This window comes from Saccopteryx leptura, chromosome 5 (genome assembly GCF_036850995.1).
Source record: "Saccopteryx leptura isolate mSacLep1 chromosome 5, mSacLep1_pri_phased_curated, whole genome shotgun sequence".
NCBI classification, from domain to species: Eukaryota; Metazoa; Chordata; class Mammalia; order Chiroptera; family Emballonuridae; genus Saccopteryx; species Saccopteryx leptura.
The window spans coordinates 25697682-25710319 of NC_089507.1; the positions used below are offsets into that span (position 1 = coordinate 25697682).

Below are 12638 nucleotides of genomic sequence, written 5' to 3' on the forward strand. Positions count from 1 at the left end.
ATAGCTAAGAAACATTAATCCTTGGGCACCTTCACCGTAATGTGTCACAGGCTTCTCAAACCTTTCTGCCTCCTCATACTAAACAGATACTATGATTCTCCACTTATCCCATCAGAAATTTAGGATTAATAGATTAGTTCCCCCACACAACATACACACACACACACACACACACCACACAGCACACACACACACACACACACACACACACACAACACATACAACACACCCACACCTTCATCAATGCCACATGAATTCAGTCACAAAATGCTGGTTCCAGTTCCCTGGCATATTTGCTTTGCCTCCTCTTTTTTCCAACCTTGCCTTATTTCAAGTCCTTAAAATGCTTCTTCAAGAAACTAAAACCCCCCTGCATAGAATCCATTCCCCAATTCTCCACCCATCTCATCCCGACTCTTTGGGGCTGCCGGAATGATCTTTCTAACATGCAAATCTAATGACATCACTTCTTGATCACTGTTCTTCTATACCTCTGGGGTTTTCAAGATTAAAAGGCCTTCATGATCGGGCCCATAATTCCTGTTCAATTCTGCCCATCTCCTTAGCTCTGTAATAAACAGTTCATGCGCTTTGGCTGGCAACTCCAACTCGCCCCCCCCCCCCCAAGTACTCCAGGGTGACCACCTTTGACACTCTAGCCTGATGTCCCGCCTACATTCACGTGTAACAGGTGTCCCTTCTCAATCCCGAGTAGCCGCTCTGCCCTCCATTCTAACATCTGTTCTACGTTTGAGAACATCAGAATCCAAACCTCACACAGGCGAGCAAGGAAAGCATTTCCATATCATTAGTCATTAGCGCAACGTCTGACATTTAGGAGGTACACGTAATAGTTTCAAAGTCCGATCACTAGATATAAACACTGATGTGAAGCTCCAGTTAAAGTAATCACTAATGTATTTGAGTGTGTTTGCACCAACGTAGTAAAACTATTTAAACTCCACTTCAATCTATGCGGGCGTTCCTCTGGACTCAGTGGGGAATGTGCTGGGTAAGCCTGGGTCGCTCTGGGTCTTCCGTGTTCCTCAGAGGGAGGGTTAACTCTTACCTTCCTGATAATCCACTGACCCTAGTTTAATGGAAGAACAAAATAAAAAGCCTTTTTTTTCCTTCAGTTTCTTTCCTTGAAATGCTCCTCCAAGAAGACAAAGTTATTGCACCTCACCACAGTTACGCAGGATCTGAACTCGCTGTGAGGGCCTACTTCACTAACGTCCAGCACCTCCATCACTTGCTTCCTGGCATCTTTAGCTTCTGTTTTTATTTTTCTACATCACTATAGCAGCCCTGACCCCCAGGCTTTCTCATTTTATTCTGACGGAATTCAGCCACTCTAATGAGATTCCTGACATGTGTCAGCCTTTGTCGTTTCTCTTACCTCATCTTTAGTTCAAGAACATTCTATGGCTGGGTATATTTATCTATAATAAATGAAACTGTGTAACTCTGGTCATTTCCCCGAGAAATTTCAAGCCCCTACACCTTGTTAGACCTCACTAAAGTTACAGATGGCTAAACTCAGGAGTTTAGGTAAAGAGAATCTTAACTTGTTTTGCGCCTTAGTTGTTTTTGTTTTGTTTTACCTGATAATTAAGCTCTAAATTAGATATATCTGAAACTATTTGCTTTTAAACAAAGCCCTACAGTGGATGTTTCACCAAGCAGTGAAAGAAATCCAAAATGCAATGGCCCTCCCACAATACCAATATAATTCTGCCATTAACTGTGAATGTTTCAAACTTCAAACTTCGTTTCTGGTCAGGAGAAATCCCATGATGACAAACTTAGTTGTCTCCTTGTGGGACTGGTGAGGGGTAAAACGAATGACAAGCTAAGTCCTGAGTCAACTTGTCAAGGACCGAATCCTAAAATACATCATCTGGTGCAGCAGATGTTTGACATTTAACTGCATCAATTCAACAACTTTCCTCCTTGATGCTTATCTAAACTCGGTGCACATTGAAAAAAACATCAAAAGATATTTTCAACACAAATGCTGGTGGAGTTAGTGATTTCAAGTGTTACCAACGAACCATTTTACATTTCTGGATAAGAATTCCAAAGAAACATTCATTTACATCTGGAAAATCTGAAAAGTTATTTTGAATTCTAATTGTAGAGAGAATTATTCTAATTGTCCATTTCCCAAGCATTAGTTTTAAAGGGTACCTCAAAGCCATATAAAGAAACATCCCAATATCCTATAATGAATCAAGACAGTTCAATAAGACCCAGAACCCAAGTCCCAGAACTAATAAAAACAATTCTCTCAGAATTGCAATATAATAACCACAGAGTGTGGTCTATCATATTTGAGCCTAGTCTACTGACAAGAACCAGAAATGGCTTCACACATAATAGAACTAATAAATTTGTATAAAAATAAATTCACTTATATAACTAAAGAACACTTTAAAAGTAAAAAGCAAATAATATGCTAAGTATACAAAAATAAAAACACTGAATCTTCTAGCGTGTCAGCATTTATTTGGCCTACAAATACTTTATTTTTCTTTCATTTCTGAAAAATATTTTTGCTGAATAGAGTATTTTAGGTTAACAGCTGCTGGTTTAGATATTTTGTTGAGGTTCCCCCCCCCCTTTTTCTCTTTTCTTTTTTTGGAAGGGGGGAGCATTTTAAAAGATATCATTATACTATCTTCTAGTTTGAACTGCTTTTAACCAGGCATTCTCACCTTTGTCTCCATATTTCATGTGTTTTCCTCTGAGACATTTTTCCTCACACTGGTCTTCATCATGCTTGAAGTATGTTGATTTTGTATGTGTGGGTTTACAGTTTTTATCAAACTCAGAAAATGTTTAGCCACACTTCTTCATATATTTTTATAAGCCATCTTTCTCTTCTCTCACTCTTGGGTTCCAATTATACTGAGACTGCTTGATACTGTCCCACAGGTCCCTGAGGCGCTGGTGATTGGTTTTAGTCTTTTCTCCCCGCGCTTAAGTGTTGATCATTTTTCTATTCTCATGCTTTGTGGTTCATTAGTGTTATTTTATATAGAGTCTACTCTTAGGTTAAGCCAATCCAGTGAAAGTTTTTCAGATAACATACTCTTTAGCTTTAAAAGTTCCATTTGATACTTTTTTATTTTTTAGTTATTCATATTTTCTTGATATGTTTGTTTTTCTTTACATCTTTGAAAATATTTATCATATTTAAAAATCACTGTTTAGAGTCTTGGCTAATTCCATTATCTTTCTCATTTCTGGATAAGTTCCTATCAACTGATTTGCAGCTTTTTCTTATCACTAGTAACCTTAATCATATGCTAGACATTGTGAGTGTTAACTGAGTGCCAGAACTGTGTTATCTTCCTTTATTGATTTGAGAGAGAGAGAAGGGGAGGGGGGTGAGGAGTGGGAAGCATCAACTCGCAGTACAATAGTTGCTTCTTGCATCTGCCTTGACCGGGCAAGCACAGGTTTTTGAACCAGCAGCCTCAGTGTGGTTTTCCTTTAGAATACTGATGTTTGTGTTGGCAAAATCTGCCTGTTTGATAAGGGCCACTAAATTACTTGTGGGGCAAAGCTGATCTTTTGGAGGTCTATTTTTGAAGCTTAGGTAAAAACAGATCAGCCTTTACTTGGAGGCTGGCCTGGCCCCGATACTAAGGAGTTCCTTTTCTGGGGTCTTTACCAATGCCCTATGTGTTTAATGAGGTCTCACACAGCTGGGTGGAATTTGAACACACCCAAACACTATGCTCTGGGAACTAACTGTTCAACGTGTAGCCCCACTGTGGGAGCTGTTCCTGCCCGGTGTCGCAGAGCCTCGCCGCTGAGGAGCTGGGACGGAAGGGAACTGCTCCACGTGTAGCCCCACTGTGGGAACTGTTCCTGCCTGTGTCGCGGAGCCTCGCCTGCTGAGGAGCTGGGACGGAAGTGAGAACCGAGGACGATTTCTGAAGCTCTTTCTCGACACATCTACCTCTGCTCTGACACTCCATCCTGCACATTTTAGCAAGCACAGACTCCCCGAACTTCTAACCCTTCCTCGTCAGGGTAGCAACACCGCCACATTCTGCTGGGTCTCCCCACTGACCGGGCTGGGGACTGAAAAGCGCCTGCAGAGAGGAAGCCAAGGTGGTCTTAAGTCTCACTTCCTTTGCTCCCCTTCTCTCCGTGATCACCCCCTGGAATACCCATGGTCCCCACGTCTGAAAGCAGATGGGTTCATCTATTCCGTCCAGTTTCCTGGTTGTCTGAACTGAGAGGGCAGGTACAAGGAGAGTTATTTCTTCATAGCTCTCAGAAATAGGAGTCTGGCAAATGTAATTTAGTCACTGCAGCTATAAATTACCTTCATTTTCATTTACAGAGATACAGTATTTTTTCCTAACTTCAGATAAGAAACTGCTGCACAGAGATGGACTTCTGGCCAGAAATGGGCAAACAATTATTAAGAAAATCTGCAGATGCAGACACTGTGTCGCAAGATTAATACAGTTGAAAATGTTATCCTAAGTAGCTTGTTCTTCCTGAATCCCACAGTACAATAAAATATGTCAAGGCACCTGATTCCCTGAGAAAGGCAAGGGCTCTAGTTTTTCAATCTCACTGCTATACACTCATAGGCTATACTATATAATGCTATGCTATGTAGTATATATACAATATATATAGTATATATATGCTATATAGTATATATACATAGTATATATATATAATTCTATGCTATATAGCATTATATAGTATATAATACTGTACTATACACAGTATTATAAACTATATAATAATATAGGAATGGAGACTCAACCCTGTTCTGAGTCTGCTCAAAACCTTTAATGGTGTTGCCTGACCAGGCGGTGGCACAGTGGATACAGTGTCGGACTGGGATGCGGAGGGAGGACCCAGGTTTGAAACCACAAGGTCGCCAGCTCGAGCGTGGGGTTGCTGACTTGAGCATGGGATCATAGACATGACCCCATGGTCACTGTCTTGAAGCCCAAGATCACTGGCTTGAGCCTAAGGTCGCTACTTAAGCAAGGGATCACTTGCTCTGCTGTAGCCCCCTGGTCAAGGCACATATGAGAAAGCAATCAATGAACAACTAAGGAGACTAAGGAGCCACAATGAAGAACTGATGCTTCTCATCTCTTTCCCTTCCTGTCTGTCAGTCCCTATCTATCCCTCTCTCTGTCTCTCTGTGTCTGTCTGTCTGTCTCTCTCTCTCTCACACACACACACACCCACACCCACACACACAACCTTCAATAGTGTTAGGCTGGCTGTTGGAGGAATCCAAATCATTTTAAAAAGTAATTTTTAAAATCGTTTTAAAATATCCTTTAAAAAGAAGTCTTCTATACCCTTGTAACGGACCTGCAGTCCCTTCCAGAACAAGGCAAGCTGTTAATGAAACTTAATTGCTAATACTATGTAATGTGGCGTCAGTGGCGTCTAGGCCCGCTGGTTCCTGCATCCTCCTCAAGACAGCAAGGGTAAGCCATCTGGACTACAGTAGTTCCACAGCCCATCCTCTTTCTCTGAACCCACTGTTTCCGCCTCCTGGAATACGTTCGTCTCTTGGTTGTCTCCTTCTTTCCTACTGAAATTCTACCTAGGAATTCCAGATCCAATTAAAAACACTTGTTTTGAAAAAAAAAAAAAAAAAAAGCCTAATCTTTTTTTTATCAAGATGGGATCTTTACATTCTTTTGTATTTTCTCCACAAATCTCATTTATTTGTAAGCTTACATTTTATATACAGAAGGGGCTTTGAACTGATTGAAATAAATTTCAAGCAAAAATATATACTTTAAAACCACCTTTTGTTAGTCCTGTATTCCCTTTACCACAATTCTCTTTAACAACAACTACAAAACACTTCACAACATAAATCTGAACACTCGTTTTCTTTTTGCAAAACTTATGGAGGTGGTGAGGGGAGAAAATCTCTTGTTTACCTTGGCAACATTCAAATTAAACCATCAGAAAGTTACAAAAACAGTCAAGCTGATATTGTGGGCAATCGGCTACTATTTAATTTGCAATTACATGCACAATTTAGAAAACACTTTAAGATAATTCACCCTCTGGAGTATTACTAACATAGCTGCTAGAAAACACAATTCAAGGAAGGAAAATATTACATGCAGTAAGTTGATATGAAATAAGAACCTTAAACTTAGGGTGCTAATGTCCTAAATTGAGAAAAGTAATCTGTTTCATAATTGTGGGACATAATGATAAAATGTTTATTCTCCAGTGGTAGCCCCTTTATGCCTGGAATTTGCAATTAAAACTGAATGCAATCAGGCTTGGGAACCATTAAGTGCATCATGTTTTACTGTAAGTCAACCAAGGAATCTTAAAACCAACAAAACCAAAGAAAACAAAACACACACACACACACACACACACACACACACACACACACACACACACACACACACACACACACCGTACCAGACTTTTCTAATAACGCAGCTGAGTTCTTCATTCATGTTTACTGTATATTTATTAAAACCAACAACCTTTCAGTAAAAGCTCAATAATAGGTGTCTGACAAATGGTTAAGAAGCTATTTAATGTGAAGATGATGAACACAGCAGGTTATTTATCAGAAAGAGATATACAGAAACTGTGGACTAAAGTGTACAAACAGTTTTCAAATTTTAAGAACAGGATATTGTAATCTATTAAATGTTCCAGTTAATATGAACATATAACCAGGAAAATGCCTTCTGAACTTGTGATCCAGAACATTCACTAATAAACAATAGATATTCAAAAACATGGTTTGGTTATTTTTGGTGGGTTTTTTTTTTTTTTTTTGCATACAAAAATTCTGATTAAGGCATAAGAGAAAAGCCCAGGACCCAGTCCCAATAACAGCAAGTAACAGCACCAAACAGCATGCCAGGAACTCTTAAGTGTAATCAAGAAAGCTTTATTTTTCCAAAATAATAATTTTTAAAGTATACAAAGAATACACATTAAAGCGACACCATCTGGAACACCTTCTGTTTAGAGCTTTTTAGAGCAAAAATGCTCTGTGCCTAAAAAATATTATTGCAATATTTCTCTGTCTAAAGGCACTCATGCTATGCATACAGAAAATTACCACAAAGATTACAATATATGTCTACACAGTGCCTATATTCAGAGGATGATTATCAATTTATGAACTTTTCTAGTTCAGAGGGCTTTTTCTCCTCCTTGCCTTTAAGGAACATAAATATGTTTTAGCACTTTAATCAAAGGTAGACAAGGACAGGGAAAAATGTGAAATTAATTCATTACATTTATTTATAATTTCCAATTCTGGTTCTAGCGGTTACTAGCAAAAAATAAATAAAAAGTTTAAAACTTACAGCTGGTTGGTTTCTTAGTCTTTCAATTATTCAGTATCTCTATATGCCATCGACATGAATAATTGGGAGTTGTTTTATTTCCTAAAGCCACAATTTTATCTGTCATTGACAAGTCTAACACAATTTACTTTAGCTCACAGTTGTTATTTCTCAAGGGGCTAATAGATCAAAAGAGATGGAAAAGAGGGTAGAGCAATGAAATTCTCTTATTTGGACATGGTATTAGAACAGCTCTTAAACAATCCCATCTAGAATTAGCGGGCCTTGTTTGAGTACTGAGAGAGAAGTTTATATTCCCTATCTCAGTAAATGATACAACCGTTTGTAAAGTCAGCCAGGCCAATGGCTCAGGAGTCATCCTTACCCCCTAGTTTACAAAGAACTGACCCCATCAGATGGGTGTCCCTCGCACATCCTACCACCGAATCTAGAAAGTTATCAATCAACCTTCAAAACCATCTGTCAGTTCCTCTTCTCTTCCTGTGGTAACTGTTCTTCTGTTGTCCACTCTCTTATATCTTCAGTCTGTGCTCTTTTGAGTCTCTTTCCCATTGGAATTTAAGGTTGCACAAGCTCAAGCCATCTCACAACAAACTGCACACACTTTCCCTTTCTGGGTCACATCGCTTCCACCTCGAGAATCCTTTTAACCTCCAGGCCTCCTTGGCCAACTCTCCTCCACACCTGTGTCAGCAGACTGGGTTCCTGCCTCACCCTACCCCAGCTTCTGTTCTGTCACGTCTGCTCTCCCAGCGTCACCAGATGGGGTCCACACCACTTATTAACGGAGTACCAGTCCTCACTGGGCAGCACCTGACACTTCACTATTCCTTCCTTCTTGAAACTCTTTCTAGATTTTGTGACACACTCTCTTGGTTTCTCGATTCACACCCTAGGTAAACTAGTTAATAAACTAGTTAATATCCAGGACAGCTCCTCCTCCTGACAACTGCCCCCACCTCCAAAACGACGCGCACTCACCAAGGCGCCAACGTGCGGCTCCCTCCCTCCTCACTCTCAGACCTGCTGTGGTGAGGGAGCTTATCTTCTGCCTACTATATAAGAACTCCAAAATCCAGTACCTCCACTCCATCCACCTTTACGTGAACATCAGACCCACAAATATAACCCCCACCTCGGCCTTTCCCCTTAGGGGTTGACGAGCACCTACTGTTCAACAGGTCTAAAATCAAACTCGTTGACTCCCAGCTTGTCTTCCAACCCTGCTCTTTCCCACCATTCCCTGTTTCAAGTCCATTTGTTTACGTAATCTCTATATGTGCATAGACATGTTACACAGGTCCGTATATGTGTAATCAAATACACGTGAGACCCTATTTCTACCACACACAGGTGCGGTTACACCCGCATACTCGCTGTTCTGAAAGGGTTTATAACCTACTCTACTCACCTCCCCCGGTGCTGAGTCTCCTCTGTTCACACTTCTGACTTCTCTTCCTCTGATTCATCTTTACTTAGGGAAGCGTTGTATGGATATTTTTTCTAGTAAAACAACTTTATAGGTTCTCTGTTAAAATATTTATTTTTTAATTTTTAAAAATTATTTTTATAAATTTTTTCCTCTAAGATTTTATTTGTTGATTTCACAGAGAGATGAGGGAGGAGGGAGGAGGGATGAGAAGTGGTTGCTTCACTGTAGCAGTTCATTGGTTGCTTGTCATACGTGCCTTGACCGGGCAAGCCCAGGGTTTCAAACCAGCAACGTCAGTGTTCCAGGTCAGCGCTCTATCCACTGCGCCAGCACAGGCAGGCTTTTTTTTTTCTATTATTTGTTAATTTTAGAGAGAGGAGGAAGGAGAGAGAGAAAGACAGAAACATCGTTCTGTTCCTGAGTGTTCCCTAACAGGGGATCAAACCTGCAACTTTTATATATAGAATCACACTCTGACTGAACTATCCAGCCAGGGAAAATTTTATTTTCTAATAAAATGATGAAATTTTAAATTCCAGTAACATATTGTTTATTCAGGCTCTGGATCCCTTGGTTGATTTAATTCTTGAGAATGAGCTGTACAAAAGTATTGGTAGATTAACACGTAGCACTTGTTTTAGAAAGAAAAATATTTAGCCTGACCAGGCAGTGGCGCAGTGGATAGACCATCAAACTGTGGAGGACCCAGGTTCGAAACCCTGGGGTAGCTGGCTTGAGCATGGGATCATAGACATGACCCCATGGTCGCTGGCTTGAGCCCAAAGGTCACTGGCTAGAAGCCCAAGGTTGCTGGTTTGAGCCCAAGGTCACTGGCTTGAGCAAGGGTTCACTTGCTCTGCTGTAGTCCCCAGGTCAAGGCACGTATGAGAAAGCAATAATCTCTCTCCCTTCCTGTCTGTCTGTCCCTATCTGTCCCTCTCTCTCATTCTCTGTCTCTGTCAAAAATAAAAAGAAAAAAAGAAAAAAAATTAGATTGTTAAGTTACCAATTGACTGTACTTTGACTTCAAACTAGAGTATTCTCTTCAATATCATAGAGGCACTGGAAGGCTGTTTAAACACTTAAAACAGTATCTTGCCCATGGTAAATCCTATACACTCTCATCACTGTATTACTGTTATCATCAGAATATTACTGAGTTGCAGAAAACAAAAAAAGCAAGTAAAATCAAGATGCACAGTGTGGTACAGTTATACTGCAATGCTGCATTCTGTATGGCAGCTCTTCAAAGAGAAGAAGGGAAACACCATGCTCACGTATCTGGGACCTGTATCTCTCCTGCTCCTACCCTCAGAACTTCTTGCTCTTCCTTCTGGAAACAGACTTTCAACATAACTTGCTACTGACACAGGTAGATAAAGACTTTGAAATTATTATCAAGAACATGATTGTGTAGCTTTGACCATTATTTTGGAATGCCATCAGTTTTCAACTATTATGTGAACTCAGATATGCTCCCCATTCCTACAGTCCAGGGGAAAAGTCGGTACGTTACAAAGTAACAGAGCAGTCTTCTCGCTCCCTCATCTTGCATCCCTAAGGGAACTCACTGCATGCAACAATAGCCACTAAATAAAAATTCATCATATTGAGAAATTCTAATCCACGTTTGCTACATTTTAATTAAGACCTGCGTAGCATTAGTCAAATCCTCCTTAGACTGAAAATGGTTCAAAAATCCTTAGCTATCGTACCCTAAAAATGTATACTGCTCACAAAAATTAGGGGATATTTATTGCTTCATATTCATTTTGAAGTATCCCCTAAATTTTGTGAGCAGTATATATAAATGATAAGCACAATAAATTCAACCAGCAAGCTGCTGCTTATTTGGTTATGTGAGTTCAGATTCCATAGCTGTATTGCTGACCACTTTTTCCAGCCGTGGAGGTGGCAGGCAGCAGACATTTCATAAATATTAATAGATGACTGTAAAAACTGCATTTGTGCTTGTCTTTAAGAATACAGTACCACCTATACATAATACTGCCTCATTAGTATTTCTGAACATATAATTAACAGTACTCTGACAGTACAGTAAAACCATCACCTGGTCCCAAAAATCGGAATCTCAAGTATCATGAACCATTATAATCCCAGAAATAGTAAGTGGAAACATAAAATCCTAATTATGCCTGTAAATTAAAAAATGAACGCTGACATAAATACCTCATCAGCAATACCCTTGCTGTCTGAACTGTTGATGGTGTCCTCCCAAGAAGCTGGAGAAAAGACAGGTTCAGGGAACGACGGAGAGTCATTATTCTCGACACCAGCAAGGGAAACACCCAGAGGGGAGGCTGACTTGGCTGTATTTTTACATTGTTCTATATATAGCAAATTACCTTGTATCCTTAGAGAGCTAAACATTCTGAACCCGTGTTAAGAGACAGTGATTCACAAGGTTTCTTGTCCAAAGAACAAGAAATTAGTGAGTAAAAGATCTTGTCTAAGAGACTATAGATTCCTAACTGCGGTGATATGACCCTGGTGGCTCCTTCTTAGTTTTTTTTCTAGATCATTCTAATCTTCCCGACTTCTAAATACTGGAAACCTTAGGGCTAAATGCTTAAGTCTCTTTTCTATCTATGCTCTTTCTCTAAATGAATCTGTCAAGTTCCTTGGCCAGTTCTACTGGTGACTCTCCAAGTGGCATCCCCACTCACCTTGCCACTTAATTCCAGACTCGTATCTCCAAATGCCTACTTACCAGCCCCACTTCGCTACCAAATAGATAGCTCAAGGTTATCATTTCCAAAATCGAATTCTTGATCTACTACTAGTTACAAACTTACTAGTAACTGACTTCTACTCCCCTGTATTTGTTATCTGACAAAACAGCACATCATCATGTAACTGCTCAGGCCAAACACTTTGGGGTCATCCCTGACCCTTACACTCATCCAATCCACCCACAGAACCTCTCCTTGCTGCCTTCACAGTACGTCCGACCACTTCTCGAACCGTGGTACCAGGCACGTCACCTCTTGCCTGGCCTCAGGGGCTGCATCCCAACTGGACACTCACTTTCACTCTTGTCCTCCAAAAGCCTCTTCCTCTGGGGTCAGAGTACTTCTTTAAAAACACGTCAGATCATTCCACTTCCCAGCTCTCAAATCAAGCAGTTTCCCATCATTCTTAGAATAAAATTCAAATCTGTGCATACCATCACCTGTAAGTCCCTGCATCATCAGTAGCTGTAACAGTTCCTGAGACACAGATGCTTCATAGTTACTGAAAAAGTGGATAAACTGGCTATGCATGACTCACATGCAGAAGTAATTCATCAGGATATTATTCATTCCTCATATACCTTCACTGAAAATATATTTACAACTACCAAAGTGCTTCCAAATACTTAAATGGGATGGCCAGAGGGATCCACATCTACAGAAAATTACAAAAATTATCATACTGAGTTTGTCATGAGTATATAAACATACACACATACACACACCCCTTTCACATACACCTCACAAAATTTCTAGTGGCTATAAAATAATCTGTTCTCCTCCAAGAAGATAACCAAAACATCCCACTCCCTAGAATTATTAATACAAAGAGTCAAAGAAAAAAATGCACTTACCTCCCTTTTTCTACCAAGAGCAAGATATCCACTTTTTCCCCATTTTGAACCATTGTGCTGATTGCTAGAAGGAGAAAAACATCAATACATTTCTTAAGAACATTTACAAAATACCTACTAAATACCCATAAAAATATAATTACTAATATTCCTTGGTCATATGTTTGGGAGTGAGCTTTCATTAATTTTATGTAAAAGCTACTATTACCATATGCAACAAATAATTGTGTCCAAACTACAT

The 12638-nt window shown here is 39.9% G+C and overlaps 1 protein-coding gene across 4 annotated transcripts in view; it reads right to left on the minus strand.

Annotated features, from left to right (window-relative positions):
* Positions 1-12638, minus strand: part of ARAP2 (ArfGAP with RhoGAP domain, ankyrin repeat and PH domain 2) — a 178835-nt gene that overhangs the window by 62001 nt on the left and 104196 nt on the right. For all 4 annotated transcript variants that reach the window (XM_066387040.1, XM_066387041.1, XM_066387042.1 and 1 more), the window contains exon 19: positions 12398-12461. In XM_066387040.1, the coding sequence (XP_066243137.1) occupies positions 12398-12461 (64 nt within the window). The remainder of the gene's footprint in view (positions 1-12397; positions 12462-12638) is intronic.